The sequence below is a fragment of the Equus asinus genome, chromosome 14 (genome assembly GCF_041296235.1).
Source record: "Equus asinus isolate D_3611 breed Donkey chromosome 14, EquAss-T2T_v2, whole genome shotgun sequence".
Lineage (NCBI taxonomy): Eukaryota > Metazoa > Chordata > Mammalia > Perissodactyla > Equidae > Equus > Equus asinus.
The window spans coordinates 43,276,246-43,293,703 of record NC_091803.1 but is presented as its reverse complement, the minus strand read 5'-3'; the positions used below and the strand labels follow the sequence as shown (position 1 = coordinate 43,293,703).

General features: G+C 41.4%; 1 protein-coding gene across 50 annotated transcripts in view; it reads left to right on the top strand.

Moving 5' to 3' along the window:
* The window catches only part of RBFOX1 (RNA binding fox-1 homolog 1), a 1,969,097-nt gene extending 1,957,669 nt beyond the window's left edge, over positions 1–11,428 (top strand). For 26 of the 50 annotated variants that reach the window (XR_011494337.1, XM_070484971.1, XM_070484969.1 and 23 more), the window contains 2 exons: positions 7,103–7,178; positions 8,716–11,428. Coding sequence is in view for 48 of the 50 variants with exons in the window: in XM_070484971.1 (XP_070341072.1) it covers positions 7,103–7,178; positions 8,716–8,838 (199 nt within the window). In the remaining 2 variants the exon portion in view is untranslated. Of the gene's footprint in view, positions 1–7,102; positions 7,179–7,547 lie in introns of all 50 variants that reach the window. The other 24 variants (XR_011494338.1, XM_070484972.1, XM_070484960.1 and 21 more) reach the window with 2 other exon arrangements.
* Positions 11,429–17,458: the final 6,030 nt, after the last annotated feature.

The window sequence follows — 17,458 nt, the reverse complement described above, 5'->3', positions numbered from 1 at the left end:
AATCCAAGCTAAGGAAGTGAGCAGCAAGAGAATTCAGAAATTGCCAGAGCCAAGTTGAGATAAATCCATGGTGTTCATCCTGGAGAATTTCTTCCGTTTCTGCTTGTGTCTTTCTTGGAGGTTTTGCTGTATTCAGAGCGGGTTTTCTAGATGTTTCAAGTTATGGGACTGGTTCTCTATGTATCTTGAGAAGCTTTTAGAACAAAACTTGGTGACCCCCGTGGTCTATAAATCTGTAAGTCGTTGCCTAGATTAAAGCTAGGAGAAGGCTACAGTAGTCATAGAGGAATGTTTCCTTAGTGGATGCATTCTCAAAGGCCAACTGAGTAACTGAGATCTGAGGCCAAAACCTCAGTGACCCTGCATAGAAAATGAAGGGGAACATTCCTTAGCTAAACCTGCTCTCTCCAGATGCTTTCCCAATACATTCAAGTCGTTCCCATCTTAATACTTTCAAGGAGATTGTTTTTCCTTTTGTGGCAAACCAAGATGTGTGGACCGAGGTCCTGGGAATCCTTGTTTCTTCCTGTGGAGACGGAGCAGGCTGATTGGCACCAGCTGTCATTCCATGTCTCTGCATGGTGGACGGAGATAACTCATTGTTCTTACTGTGAAAGATCCATGAAAGATTTGCCCAAAATCTTGGGCATTATAACTATTATTATCCCAATATCTTCTCAAACTGGTGCACACTGTACTAGCCCAGACCACAACCCTGAAAGTTGATTTGAGAATGGAAGGTCTGCATCCTGAGCCTTCCTGGTTGTCTGGTAGATGCTTATTTGCATGGTGGTGGGAGTCCATTCGTCTGAAAGATATCCCAAGGTGTCCCCAGCCAGGAACTGGAAAGACCTGTGGGATCCCATATTCTAGGCTCTATTCCTTCATCCTTGGAAGTGAGAGATTTTGTCTCCATCCCGAGCTGATAGAAACCCCACAAGGCAAGGCAACCTGTCACATTCTGCAGTTGCAAAATCACTAAGGGATTTGTCAGAGGTTTTCTGCCTCTTTCAGTAGGACCATGGGGCCTTGTTGTGTTTTCTTGCACTTTTATTTAGTGATGAGTGTGGAAGGAGAGAAGTGGAAAGTATAAGTGCCCATAACACTCTCTTTTTGAAAATGGATTGATTTGCAGTTGGATCAGGGAAGGAACTAACGCAGTACCTGGAGCAGAGCTGAGGGACTCGGAAGCCCATGTGCCCTCCATCTGGTCTTTTTCTTCCCCTTCCTGACTGATACTGACTGTGGCTCCTTTCCAGCCACCGAGAATTGCTGAGAGCAGGGCATTTCACCCAAACACAACCAACACCTGATCTGAAGCATGTGTTCCCGATGTCTTCCCTGTGGACGGGGGAAAGCAACAACTTACCAGTGAATTATACCAGCAACAATGAAAACCAAAAGATGTTTTTTTAAGTTATTTGATTTTCATTTGGAAATCTCAAAAAACGAGAGTGATGAAATAGGATGAATATCTGGGTGAGATAAGAATCCTTTCTTCCTGGGCGCAGGTTAGCTTCTTATCCATCCCTTCTCTCTGGGTGCTGTAGACATCCCAGACCAGGTGGGCCTGGTTGAAATCCAGACCTCAGTTGACCCTCTATAGTAAAGTGAAAGAGAATATTGCCTAGTTAAACCATCGCTCTTCAAATACCAGGCTGTTAAAACCCTGAGGCCATGGTGTAGTCCCCTGTTGGTATACTGTATGGTAAGTGTTTGACTTGCATGGATTTATTTTCCCAAATATCTTACAGACTATATCTTAGATATAATTAGGGAGACACTGTAGCCTCTATTGTCCTTGCAGAGACTGGGGGCCACTTGTTCTGATCCCCAGGGAGCCATCCTATTTTGAATGCATACTCTGCACGACTTTTCTAGGTGGTGGGGCAAAGCCTTTGCACCTTCTTGCTGCAATTGGGCTGTTTTGGAGACTGACACCACATTGTGAATGTCATCTGAGAAGCGAGCGTATTTTATTCATCTTTCTGCCGCACAGGGATTCCCCCAGCTATCTCTGGGACAGGAGGCATGGGGAGGTGATGCTAAAGGAGGAATAAAAGGTCCCAGGGGCATAAAGGCTCTTCATTGAAATATATAGGTAAAATTAATTACAGTGTTCTTATTATGTTCCTATAAGAAAATCAGTTACTGTGGGGGTACCAACACGGCTCCATTGTGTTTCATTAGCATTCAGCTTGTTTCAGCTAGATTTGGAAGATGTTAATAATAAGTAATATTTGCATTTCTCAGTAGAGTTGACAAAGCACTTTAACAAACATGGGCTCCTATTTTCCATTCAACAGGCAGCATACTTATTCATTTTACTCCAACATAACCTTAAGTTCAAATATAGCAATTTAAACTACATCTGTAACTCATAAATTAGATAGATCTTGACTCTAACAGCGTCTGTAAGTTGATTGCTAGAGCTACATGCTATCATATTAGAATAGGACCTTTCAGTTGCCCCTACAGGCCAAAAGTCTGAGCAGGAGAGAGAGATTGGCTTCTGAAATTCTATATAAGAACTCTTATATCATAATCACCTCCAAATGAAGACTGCTTTAAAATGTATCTGGTTTCTTTTTGAGTGCTTTATCTGTGAATTAGGCAGGGCTCAGACAGAACAATAGCATTTTACAAACAAGGCAAGCGAGGCTCAGAGAGAGTAATTTGCCTGAGGCATTGAGCAAGGTCATTGCAAAAGCAGAACTTGAACCTGGGTCTTCTTGCCTCAAGCCCTTTGCTCTCTCCAGGGCCAGGGGTGGCCTGCTGGTTTTAACTTGTTGCTGAGGTCAAAAAAGACGAGGGCTCATGACAGCTGCAAGCTGTGGTCAGCTAGCCAGCAAAGCAGTTTTCTTTTACTTCTTTGTTTGCTTGGTTTTTCCCTAAAGGGTTTTGATGAGCTTTATGGCAATTTGGCCAGTGATTTGTAAACTCTCAGGGGTGATGTGAAATTAGACACTCTGCATTTTCAGAGTCTGCTTGTCTTCTGAGTGTCTTGAACGGTTTTGGCTGTCTTTGGGAGCAGCTGACCTAGAATCTTCAGAAAGCGTATCTGAGAAATCTTTGCTACTAACAGAATCATAGTGATGGGCACAGGGTCTTCCCAGTGTCGCTTCTCTCCTTCACTCCTCCCTCTTGCTGCCTGCATTCACACAGTGGTATTGGCTTGGCCCCTTGTTCACCTGCACTGTGGCCACTGCTGTGCTAGAAGCTGGGATAAAAAGATGAACAAAATACACTCGGCCTTAGTTCCCCAGGGGCTGACATTCGAGGAGGGGGACAGGTAAACAATCAGGTAGAGAGGTAAGTAAACCACATTATTAGAGATGTGCTCCATTACATGCAGGGTGGGGATGCAGTTGGGAAGTCTCCTTAAGAAAGGGTGGTCAGGGAAGGAGGCTTCTCTTTGGGGAGATGAGACTTGATCTAAGACATAAAGGAGGAAAGGAAGCAGTTCAAGTGGAGGGTGAGCAAGTGCCAAGGCCCTAAGAAGACAATGAATCTGCATGTGTCCAAGGAGTATCGATGAGGCCAGTGTGCTTGGAGCACTGTGGGCAAGGGATAGAGAGGAGTAAGATAGGATCAAAAGAGAGGTAGGGACAACTCATGCAAGTTTGGAATTTATTCTAGGATCAATGGATAACCATTGGAGGGTTTTAAGCAGGGAGGTGATATGATTAGATTTAAACAGATTTATATTTAACCAGATAGATAGGTCGATAGATAGATATGATAGATGATAGATAGGTGGATAAATAGATAGATAGATAGATAGATAGATAGATAGATAGAGGAATGAACAGATGGATGGATGGAGTCCATCCAGACAAACAGACGGACAGATAGATTTGGTGGTTTGAAATGGCTGGTGGTCTGAAGAGTCAAGAGTAGAACCAAAGAGACAAAAGTTAAGGCTCTTGTTGATTTGGTTCTGATGAAATCCTTGCGGCTTACGTTGTGGTGGTAATAGCATGAATGGAATGAAGTGGACACATTAAAGATTTCATGTGTAATTTCTGATGGATGGGGTGTGGGGACACGAAGAGCATCATGACCTGATTGCACTGTTGTCCACTTTGGCCTGGGATAGGTGATGTGGAGGGTGACCCTATGTGCAGGTCAGTCATAAGACCATTTTCCCATCATTCCCATAGAGATCCCCGGGAATTGCCATTCTTCCTTTGGGCTGTGCTTAGCCAGCTCTGAGGACATTAGGTCACTGACGTGCCTGGCATATTTGCTGCAAGAGTAGTGCTCAAGTCCACATCTTCCATAATAACCTTGTGTCTAAATTGTAGTGTCACACAAGGGCGTGTTTAGAAATTAGCATTTGAAAAGAAGCCTCCTTGCTTTCGGTTTGAGCTGACATGGTCCCTTTTCCTCTGTGGAAATGAAATTTATTAATCATAATAAAACCATCGGATTCTGAAGGTAGAGGTCACCCTGAGGAGAAAAGGAGCCTGCTCATTTACGAGGAATAGTTCAGTGCTGCTGTATTTTTCTTCTGCCTTGAAAGAGAACACTGCCAAATTGTTACCTTGGGTTTTCCACAAAGGTTGAAGCTCTGCCCAGTGTTATAGACAAATAAGAATTTACCATTGAAGTATGCGGAAGGAAAAGGTGGGAGCTACGTTTTCACTGAATGCATTCAGACTACCATTGCTGTCTCCGAAAAAGAGGAAATTTTTGCCACAGTAAAACCAGTCCCCAAATTTAAAAAAAATTAATTGCTCTGAATTTGCACCCTCACACTTGTTTTGAAGGAATATGTTGCTGTGGCATCACTTAGTAGATTTCCAAGGATTTTCAGTTTGCCTTTGCAATTTATGTGCTATTTATGCAACCAGATTTGTCGGGTGAAAAGTACATTAAAAATAATTCTGTTAACAGTTTCTTTTCTCTAGACCAATGACAGGCTTTTCTCTTGAAATGAAGATCAATTCCAAAGTGATGTCTCATGACCTTTTGCCTCTATTAGTATCTATTTCTAGTTATGTTGGTAGAGGCTCAGCTTTCATGAGTGACCTCCATGAATAAAGGATTTCTTCAAAAACATCATCATTCTTGTTTTAGCACACCCTCTGTCTTGGACTTACATCTGTTTTTCCTCCCAGAGAGAGGGAGAATCTTTGACCAAAGGCCATTTTTGTTGAGTCAAAGGAATGAGGGGTGCCCCAAAGAATGATGAGCAAGAAGGAATTGACTATTTGTTAGTTTTGCTGAGAGATTCACTCAGAAAAGGAATGGCCATTCCTGTCACTGCTTTTGAGGATCTGTGTTGAAGCTGAAAGCCTCATCTAGATTGTTTAAGCTCAGTGCCCTTCAAAACAGGCAAGGAGGGCTTGGGAGTAGAACATGCCTAGTGAGAACTTGGTATAATCAATTTTTTTTGTCCATCTGGAATCTAACTGAGAGCCTAAGAGTTAAAAGGTCCTTCACCCAGCTTCTTCCGACCTTCCCAGGCTCCATATGTGAGCATCCAAGTTAGAGGCATCTAATATATTCTTATTGACCAGATATGAGAAAGAAGATTGGGTGACAAATGGGGAAAAGACAGAGAAGGAGAGGAAAAAAGTGCATGCCAATTAGACTCCAAGAGATGGGAAGTCAGCTTAAGGTTGGTGGTGCAGACAAACCATTTCTTCCTACTTTGTTCCTTCATTCTTTAAAAGAAAGTCCAAGAGTCAAAAGCAGTTGGTAATCCATGTATATCCCATTTAGTGGCTGTTACACTCATCCCCCAGCTGCTGTGAGTGTTGGTTGCTAATGGTACACAGCTGGTTCCTTCTTCAGAAAATTACCCTCTGCCCAAGAGAGTCACATCAACTCGGAAGTTATCCTCTACCCCTCAGGGAAGCCCACAGCTAGTGTTTAACTTACACGAGCATTAAAAAACCAACCTTCTTGACTCCAGGTTGGATCAAATCTGGGTACAACTCCCGGTATCAGGGGGACGCTAGTCTCCAGCTCAGACCGCACCCTTTCTTCTCTTTTTTCCCATGCTCCAACCTACTTGCCTCTCCTTCTCCTTCTTCACTTACACAAGAATCTTCATTTCAGACTCTGCCTCCAGGGAACCTAACTTAAGATTGCATTTTAGCTTTGATCATTACCAAAACAACAATGTTCAAACTATCTCCAAGAAGACGTCTGCAGGTCATTGAAGTAAGTGTGTGTGCCACTATGCAGAGAGCATTTGAGTTGCCCTGAGAGATTCAAGGGTCAGCTATGACACTGTCTAGCTCTGTGACCTTGATCAAGTGACTTAAGCTCTCTGAACCCTAATTTCTGATTCGTTGCATTGTTTGGTTCTAGACACTTAGTAGGAACCCAGTGCATCAGGCTTCCATCTCTTCTTCATTTTCATTCTAAAGCCTGTACTGGAAGTCATGGCAGTGGAGGGAGAAGAATGGTAGACAGACATTAAAAAACTCAAAGATGAGGAACTGTCATCAAGAAATATCGTTTGTAAGGTGTCTCTTCCCAGAACCTGACCACAGATTGATGAGATAGAAGTTCTGAGATGGTATGATCAAAATCAAATCAGGCTCCAATTCTTGAGGTGAGGGAGGTCCCACAAACCCTTTGAGGATGCTTCCATTTGAATACATTTGCTCTTTCCCATGCTCTGATGTTGGACACTAACTTCACAGACCACTTCACGCTTTCTGATTCACCCTTTCTCACTTGATTGGTGACAGCTAAATTAGGGGAAAAGGACAATCTCTCTTGAGTATAACATGTCTTCTGTGGGTACCAGGCTTCTTAAAACCACTCCTTCCAGTTGTTTCTTCTGCCTACCTCAGTCTTCGAGGTAGCTAGGTGAGCAGTGTAGAAACAGCTCTGTGAGAGAGAGGGAGAAAATATATATATATATACACATAACATATGTACCTATGTGACCGGCCACGTTAAGTGGACAAAAGAATATGGACTTTTTTCTCATGTTATGTGGCGGACTGGAGGATGTTCCTTATTTCTGAAGATGAGTAGGGCCCCTCCACAGTGTCTTGGTATTTTGTATTTTGTGGTTGTTATTTTTACTTTGTAATCATGTATTATGGATTAATCTTCACCTCTGTTTTGCTTTCAGTTACGGACGAGTTTATGCTGCCGACCCCTACCACCACACACTTGCTCCAGCCCCCACCTACGGCGTTGGTGCCATGGTGAGTACCAATTTCTCCTCTTCCTCACTTCTTCCTGCCTCCCATCCCTTCCCCCAGCTGGGACCTTAGTATGGGTTGACGGTTGACGTCCTCTCACGTTCCCTTAATTGAATTTGTCTCTTGTGCTAACAGCAGCTAAAATGCCACATTAATCCTCCCAGTAAACTTGATAAATGTCTTAATTTCTTGGCAATGTAGTGCATGTAAGTTATTATATTTCTAATTTTGCAAGTCTCACCTAGCAGAGCACTTACCTTAATGGAATAATTAGTCATTTTGATAATTAAATCCATCACTAACAGAATGCAGTGTCAATGCAGAACTTTTTTTTTTCTTTTTTTTTTCCTCCCTTGCTGCTCATTCACATAGCCCCAAGGTTCCAGCCCCAGCACAGACTTCAGAGGAGCTAAGCTGCACACTTCCAGGCCTCTGCTGTCAGGCAGCTGAGAATCTGACTGCCTCTCCTCCCCTATTACAATTCATGTTTAAAGTCATAGTCGCCCAGGAGAGAAAATAGAGAGAGAGGCACACTTTGTGTGTGTGCCTAGTACATAAGGAATTAGAAGGAATCAGCTGGGTTTGGGGGTTGTCTTTTGTTTTTGGGGGATCTGGGTTTTTGTTTTGGGTGGGGTGGGGGGAGGGCAAAAGTGGGAGGTGAGGGTGGGTTGAATTTGCCTGTACTTGTTCAAACTTCTATGCACTAAAACTCTTGAGTACAGTAAGACGTGCCCATCACGTGAGAGCGTATGCAATCATTACAAAGCTTTTGGCATGCAGTTTTCTGCTTGGGATCAAGAATATCAGTCCTTATCCTAAAAATAAATCCCCATAGGCATTCATTTGAATCGCCAATACGTTTAGAAAAGGGAAATAGTTAAGTGCCACCTCGTAGCCGTCTAAAGCCATGGGCAGACAATTCACTGCAGCTTGGTCATAGAAATTCAGCCACGATTTGGAAACATGTTATTTTGCACAAGCTCAGTTACATCAAGCAATTCATCTGTACAACTCCCCTCTCCAGAGCAAATTCCATACAGATTGTTGGGCCAAGTCAAGTAAGAAGTTGATTTACATTTTCATCCTGATTTTGCATTCAGCCACTCTGCTTCAACATCTCATCCACTTGAGAAAGGTGTTGGAAAGGAGAGTTGAATTACTACATTCAATAAGTCATCTACATTCAACTTCTTGAGTGTAGATGGAGCTTTTCCCAGTGGAACAGAGCATTAATGACTCAAACAAGCAAACACAATGAGACAGCGCAAATCCTCCAATTGTCCAGTTTGTGTCAGAGTCCTTTCAGCCTACAGGACTGGCTGAAGAATTTGGTTTTACAGAGATTTTCTTTATAAGGAGATATTGGGGGAGGTCAGGATTGGCCCTATCTAGTTCTCCAAGAATGACCTGGGATGGGTAGGGGGTGCCTCCATTTTGGTTGTTTTTGAGTGTCTATTTTTCACATTAGTCTTTTTTTGATGATCCACGTGTTGCAAAAGGAAAATGTAAAAAACACACCCCTCAAATTGCTTTGTTTCAGAATGCTTTTGCACCCTTGACTGATGCCAAGACTAGGAGCCATGCTGATGATGTGGGTCTCGTTCTTTCTTCATTGCAGGCTAGTATATACCGAGGGGGATACAACCGTTTTGCTCCATACTAAATGACAAAAACCATAAAAACCTTCCAATGTGGGGAGAAAGGAAGCTTTCCGAGGCCTGGGTATTGCAATACATGCAGTAGTGCATCATTTTAGCAACTCTAAAAACTAAAAAGAGGAAAAAAATTACATTTTTTATCTTATACCTCAGATATTTTGTTCTGTGTATTTTAATATTGTGGGTCTTTCATTTCTGAAGGTTCCGTAGTTTGGTTGCTGGCTGTAGGAGTTTTTGTGGTTGATCTAGAGAGATGCTAGCTATGAATAAAAACTGGTCTAGGGCCATCTCAGAGTGCTATATCACGTAAATGAATTATATATGCTGACTATTAAGCTACTGGGGTTATCAGCTGTTTGGGAAAGAGTGTAAGTGACTACAGTAGTCATTTTTTTCTGCATCTATTATTTTATTTTATGAAAGGGGAAGGGTGGGAGGGACTTAGGGGGTTGGGACTGGGCTTGGCCGAAAGAGGAAAAAAAATAGTAACTGATGAATCTAAACGACCCACTGCACCAACGATCATATATCAACGGTTCTAAGTTACTCATTGTCAGTTCAAGCCAAAGGTTACGTTGTTAAGGGGGGTGCTTCTAGTGGCACTTCTGTATCTGAGTTGAGTGAAGCTGTGCAAACCCACCCTTTAAACCATTCCACCCGGCAGTATTCAGCTTCTTAACCAGCCGCTAGTTATTTAGGCAAAAACTGCTAGTTAGGCCATCAACAAGCATTCTTTTTATATTTCTTCCAGTATAATAAATTATTGATATCATTGCTGACTTTTATATTATGGGAGGGAAAAAAATAACATTAATAAAAAGGTGATTAAAAAGCACTGTTTCTATTTTTTTCTTTTTTTCCAAAAAAAGAAAGTAATAAAAACTTAAATTCTTTGTACCAGTTAAAAAAAATGTATAAAATTTACATCTGTGCAGTGGAGTTGTTAAGTTCTAGAAACAGTCTATGAAGCTTTAGTTTTAGCCTAGTAGAAGAACTGTTAGAGACAGACGTATAATTTTTATGGAATTACATGATAATCATATTCGGATTTATAGAAGCATTTTACAAGTATTGCAATCATTGGGTAGAGATAATCATGGTATTTTCATCAGCTTGGTACTTTTTGAAACATGACTGTGTTGTGTGAGCAATCTGCAATTTTTCAGTTCGTGAGAGCCTGCCCTCCCATTCTTCCTGGTGCCCCAGGATTATCTCAAACCGAGGTCTTTAATTCTGTCTCCAAGGCCCAGGACACTTGTCAGAAGGAAGCAAAAACGTAGGTCCCCCCTCTTCATCCCCGAAGAACAAAGTCTCCCCCACCTCTGAAGCAGGGCCAGAGTGACACAGCCGAAAAATTGCAGTTTGTCTCTACTTCTTCTGTTTGAACTCTTTCCATGTTGTCCTGTTTACAAGTTAACCTAAGTTGGGGTATCTGTCACGGGTCTTCCTGTTTTTGTATTTAAATTAACAAACAGCAGCAAGCTGTCCCCAGTAGTTTTGCTGCCATAGTTAAATCTTCATGTGTACAGTGCAGGCCCCATGGCACGCACTTTAGTAAGTAATCAACTCACCGCTGTGAACCTGCCAATCCGCTGTAACAACTCTGCTTTCAAACAAAACCAAACAAAACTTAAAAAAAAAAAAAAAAGTGTTTGTGATCCAGCTTTCTCTTGTCATCTTATGTGCATGCAGTAAGATCGGTTGGATATTAAACCATCAATAAAGTTTCACAAGATTTGAAAACAAAGTTTCTGTAGCTTCGATATCTAAGACAGATGAGCGCTATAACTTGAAAAGAAGAGAAAGGGGGGAAACTGCTTAGCAGCCCAAAGCATAAAAAAAATGTCCTTTTCCCCAGACTTCTTTGGGTGGGGGAAGGGAGGGGGATGGGGTGTTTCATAGCATCACTGAGTCATTCTCATTCCCCCACCTGGAAAACAATGTTAGGACAGAGGGTGCCTGGTGGATGGTTTTAAAGGAAGCAATTTATTCCAATGCCGTGGCATCCTACCCCGGAGGGGAGAAAGAGAGAAGGGACAGGGGGTTAGGGAGAATAAAGAGATTTCTCCCAATTGCCTCAGATTTCAAAATCCAGAATTTGCATTGTATTTGGAATCACAAACATGGAATTCTTACTGTGTTGGTTAAAGTAAAATTAATTTGCGGTTTTGATTTTCATCGATGAGCTGTACTTTCCCCCATGATTGTATGTAGTTTTAATAAAATCATTTAGGGTAAGTGGGTGCCGACCGATGTTGCAGAATCTTCTGTCTGGGCACTCCTCCAAGATGCCAATAAGTCATTTTAAAATGTATGTCAGAGATGTAAACAAACATTTTGGATTTTTTTAAACGGTATTTATTTGGAATGTTTTCATTTATCTAAATAACTATTGCTATTATGAATTATGGAAAAAAAGATTAATATCATGTGTGGCATATAGTGACTTCTTAACACACACATCACGCAATCTGCAAACCCAGAAAATGTGTATATCTGTCTTTAGAAATTAGTGTTTATATCACTTACAGTGGTTTGTGAATAAAGAAAACTGGTTTGTAATATCAAAAAATAAAAGCTTAGTCTGAAAAGGTACATGTGAGTTGGTGTTATGAGTCCTTTTGCTTCTGTGTGTTTCCTCCGAGGGTCGATTCCTCATGCACACACGTGGCGGCAATTGCACCCAACAGGGGGCCTGGGGTGGGGTTGCCCAGGTGAGCAGCCGGTTGTCATCACCACTGGTAGACCCAGGTGCCTCCTGCAGGTGCACTGGCTGTCTGGCTCAGAAGGCTTCCCTTTCTCATTCACCTTTCCAAAGAAGTCAGTGGAACTAACCACAGATGTTTAAGAAAGAAACAACTAAGCTTAGCTATTCCCCAGCATGGAAATATCAGCCTTTGATTGAAAACAAAACAACAAAAACGAAAGGTGCATTTCAAATGAAACATATGTTCAAGTTGTTAATACAACGTTTGGGGGAAGCTTGGATGAAGAAGATGATAAAATAGTAACAAGTGCTAGGTCTGACATCTATTGAGTACTTACTATGAGCCCAGAGTCCTGCTCAGGCTCCTGTGTTCTTATTTCATTTAGTTATTTAATGCTCCCATCAGGGTTGAATTATCTACCCCATTTAGTTATCTCGATAATATCCTAATCCTATCTCATTTAATTATCTTAATCCTACTATCAAGTTGGTAACACATATAGAGGCTAAAAAAAATATGGAGTCTGGAAGCAGATATTCTGAGTTTGAAACCTGATTCAGTCACTTGCTATCTGCAATCCAGGACAAGCTAAATCAAAGCTTTGTGCCTCGGTCTCCTCATCCATAATTCGGGATGATAAGAACACCTACCTCTGAATATTGCTTTGCAGAATAAAGGAAACAATCTATGTGATGGGTTGGCCTCAGTACTTTGTAAGTTGTAAGCTGCTATTATTTACAGGTGAGGAAACTGAGGCACAAAGAGGTTCATTTGTCTAAGATTCCATATCAAGCAAGTGGCAAGGCTGAGATTCCAGAAGTGCATCCCTAACTGATGGAGAAGGTTCTCTCCTGGCCCACTGAGAACTTTCAGCATTCAGCTTTACCTAAGTGCCACAGGCAGTTCCAAAATGCAGGTTGTCTCAGCATGAATTCTACCATTTCAAGTGTATTTGATGGTCCATTTTCTGTCAGCTCCTGAGATAGAGGACCATGCAGTTTACAGTCAACTTCCATTGCCCTATGTCCATTGATCCTTGAAGGCAGTATTACCCTCACTTTATAAGTGAAGACAATAAGGGTTGATAGGTCATATAAAAGAAACCTGAAGCTTGTGCCCTCTTCCAAAAATTCTGCTCCATTATTGATGATGATGGCGGTGGTGATGTTAAACCTGGGCTTCTAGTCCCCTCCTTAGAAAACATGTGAGTTTATATGAATTAAAACAAAGAAGTCACTAGCTTTATCCTGACACGTGGCAGGGAGGGAGATAAATTATCTTCTAGAATGCTTCCTTACAAACTGAGCCCCTGCTTTGTCCAAATATGAGGATATAAATAAAGATAACAAATGCAGTGGTTTATATTAGAATCTCCGAAACCAGACTCTACTCTAAAATGGAGATAAGCATAGAAATTTCACGTGAAGTGGAAAGAAAGTAAAAATGATGGCAGAGGTGAAAGAGTTTCTTAAAAGACTCACCAGTGGATGCAAATGTTTGTCACCCCCTCCCCTCCTCCACCTGGAGTGTGGGGAGAGGTGAGCCAGTGAGCCCAAAGGAAGCCCCTATGCGACGCATATGCTTTGTGTATAAATAGAGGCTGTTATTCATTTTTTTGTGGACAATGCCTGGGAGGTAGTCAGAGCCTCATCTCACTTGTAATTTTTTTCTTAAAACAGTATTTTAATTAAACAGTAAAACCTTCTCCATGTTAAAAAAATTAAAACATTAGGGATATGAGTCAATTAGCTTAGACCACTATCTCAATCACAATTTCCCACTCAAAATCCTGACAACCTTGCTTATTTGTGATGGCATCTGAAGGCAGTTTCTGCTTCTTGGGAAGGAGCCATTTTTGATGTAAACGGAGGTCTGCTGAGCACTTTATTCTCTCATGTACACACGCATGCCTAAACTCATGCACTCAGGCACACAAGCAAAAGCCCTTTACTGCTGTGATAGTGTTCCTTTGACATACAACCCAGAGTCCACCTCTCTCAGAAACAACTGATGAGTTTGTTGAAAAAGCACATTCCTGGGCCCCTTCTGCTTTTATCCCTCTGAAGGTTGAGAACCGTCATTGTGTGGGAGGTACCATCTTTCAGTGAACTTCTTAATTGCATTCTTGCTTGATTCTCCCTACAAATCTTCCCCTTATCATGTCAGGAGAGGCAATCAATGTGTGTGTGCATGTGTGTGCAGGTGTACACATATACACAAGCACATGCCTACATGTACCTATATGTGGGTACATATCCTCAACCTTTCTCATGACAACATATGATTATTTTTCACCAATAAAGTCAAGACTTAGGACTGAAAGTAATACTCTCACAAGGGAAGAGATAAAACATTTTTGTTGGAAAACACAAAAAAAGCTGTGTTTTCAGGTTGTTTTTGTTTTTTATTTACTACTGGATAATACGTGTGTGTGCATACACACCTGCACAAATATATATAGTAGATTTGGGAGATTGGTATGTAAATTCACAAGGCGCAGTCTTTTCTGAAGGATATGAAACTCTTGCTGTGCCATTGCTCAAGACTCAACCTGATGCTTGATACTTTATGTTGCACCAAGTGCTGGTTCATCTCACAGCCCAAAGCAGAGTCTTTGAGTTCAGGAGTCAATCTGGGGTTTCTCATGGCTGTTATTTGCAGTCCTAAGGGACATAGATTTGGGGCTGAACAGGAGCAGCTGGCCACTTGGCACTTTTGAAGCGTCTCCTAGCAGAGTCCAGTCTGACCTCATATGCTAGGTACTAATTGCTCTCCTGGAAAATCGCCAGGTGGAGAGGTGGTGTCTCTGACTCTGTGGCCTAGATCGTCAAGGCTGCTCTGATCCCAGATAGCTGGTCTGGAGAAGGGAATTTACCAACTATCTCAAAGGGGAAGTATTTTCCGTATGGCAAATATTTTCTGGATGATCTTGTGATGAAAACAACCAAGGATTTTTTTTAAAACTAGTGGTGTCATTTCCTAAAGGGAACAGATGCTGTAGCTTGTATTGAGAACCAAACAGATAATAATAACAAGACTAAGCTAACATCGTTTAAATACAATGTCAGGCACTCTACAAAACACACATATTTAATCTACATACCATATACACGTAACTGCCTGTATACAGACATAAGAGAGGCATTAAAAGGTCTCTTTACCTCTCTCTAATTCAGTTACCTCATCTATAAAATATGGACAATAATAATACCCATGTTACAGGGTTCTTGTGAGAATAAGATGCATTAAAATGTGTATAGCATTTTTTAACACTTTTATAATATATTTTTATATTATATATCTATATAATAACTATTATATATTTTTGTTTTAATAAATCATTTCTATATCTGTTTTATAATTTATATGTATCCTTATTTATTTTATAGATTCCAATAATATATATAGTCCCTATCCATATGACATATATATTACATAACGTGGTTATGCATACAGATCTATACACTTGTATACATCCAAAATAAATCTCTTTGCATACACGCACAGATACCAAATGCTTCTTAATATATAATATGTTTATTTGTATGCATTAGCATAGCTACAATGCATCCATTAGTGGACAATAAATATATACGCTAATTCTTAAAAGCACTTAGACACATACTGACAGAGTAATCCATCAGCAAATGGGACTTATTACTGTAGTTATTATTTTTATCTCATTTAATCCTCACAACGGGCAAGGTGGGTAATATCACAAGGGGGCAGAAGCTTAAGCAAGCCTGGAGACCTGGCCGGGGTACACGGTTCTCAGCGGTAGAGCTGAGCCACGGGCATCGGCTGTCTGACTCTAAAGTTCTTGCTGCTCTGTGCTGAACAATACTTTACATACACTCTGGCAGTTAATCCTCGTGGCAGCAGGTAAGTAATTTGTCCCACATCACAAAGCTTATGAGAGTTGGAGCTCAGAGCCAAACCTGGTGTTCTTTGCTTTACTGCACACTGCACTCAAAGGCCTGGCTTGAACAACTGCCTAGCGAGCACTTGTTTAGATGATGGGATGTCAGGAGGGTCCGAGAATCTACCTCTGAGAATGCAGACCACCCCTCCCTCGATTACTCCTCGTGAAACTGAGCCTGTGCTCGTGACTGTGACAACCAAGCTCTCTGACTGAAACAAACAGATGGCACACTGCCTGAACGAGGCAAAAAGTGAGCAGAGCAAGAGAATCCCCTAGGATCTAAAAAAAGAAGAAAAAAAAGGGGCTGCAGGTAGAAAATAGAAGAGCAGAGACCCAAGAAATAGGGTAATGGCGGTGCTGCAGGCAGGTGATGGTTGGGAGGGCGCAGAATGCAACCTGGCAGTTCATCAGCATGCAGACTCCGACAAACCTTAAAAGGAAAGTTAACCCCCCAAATAAATAAATAAATAAACCCGCCGAAAAGCAGACAACGATAACGGCAGGCCAGCAAAGGAAACCCTCGTGCTCACATCTGGAAAGTCAAACTTTCGGCAGCCGCACCAGGAAGTTGTCTAGAACTGAAAAACAGGTCAGAAGCACTGCATACAGCTTGACTTTTATCTCCCGCAAGCACTCCTAGGCTGGCGAGCAGCATTGAAATTCATTACTGTAAGTAGGATTTCAGCACCAGCTCAGCTGGACAGGGCTGTCAGCCTAACTGGCCCACTGCAGCTCTCTCCTTTTTATTTTCCTAAACTGCGTGACTAGATGATGTATTGTTCCTGGGACTATTTTCCCTTTTTTCAAAGCACTGTTCTTCCCCTGTCACTCTAAAGACTCTGTGTGTGTGTGTGTGTATGTGTGTGTGTGTGTGTGTAAGAGAGAGAGAGAGAGAGAGAGAGAGAGAGAGCATGCTTTGTGAGAAAAGGAAGTAAGAAGCACAAAAAATCCCACAAAACTTTCAATGTCTGTTGCAACATTCTCAAATTGAAATTCAAAATTGTTTAAGCCCTGCATAGTGGCAGGAAAACATAAAATCCTCCTTTCTTTTTTTGTCATTTTTCCATCAGTTAAAAACAAAACAGAAGGATTCATCTAGGTGGATATAAAGACAATAGAGATGACTGTTATTTCCATTAAGACATCGGAGACTTAGACATGCAGAGCAAGAATGGAAAAATGGACAGCAAAATTCAGTGGCTGGAGGTCTTTTTCCTATTTAAAAAAAAAAAATTCTAGATGAACTCGAGTTTGGATCCTGCCTCTGCTATCTTCTATCTTCTTCTCACCTGTGTGACCTTAGGCAATTTAATTAACCTCTCTGGGGCTCAGTTTTCAACTGGGTGAAATGTCTCATCAGCTTTTGGTAAGAATCAAATGAGATTGCATAGCACTGAGGGGTTTGGTTCTGGAAAAGTCATCCACCCTCCACCTGGAGACAAAAATCAAACTCTGGATTTTTAAATAATACTAGGGAGTTCTTGGAAATGCATACTCCCAAATGCAAATACATAAGCAACCTTGAGGGCATTAGAGGCACTCTGCCCCCGTGTAAATCTCAGCTCCACCACTTGGTCTGGGCCAAGGCATTTAAGCACAGTAAGCCCCACTTCCTTGTTAGTCAAATAGAAGGAAACAGAATTACCTTGAAGCATGGTTGTGAGAAAACACACACAAAGTACCCTGAACATAGAAGATGTGCAGTAAATTTTGACCCCCTCCTCTCTCCTTGACCCTTCATTAGTCTCAAGATACTTTTCATCTAGAAATTTCTATCATTTCCTGGTTTAGAGGATTTAAAATAAAACTAAATGATCAATGCAAGAAAACATTGTTATAGGTACTAAGACCCACTCTTTGCCCCACGGACATAGGGTTATATAAATTGATAGACCATAAAGATCCCTTATGCCATAGGAAATAGGCAATATTCCAAACCAGACCAGACTCAGCAAGGACATACATGAATATTTGGTAAATTCCAAAACGCCAAGA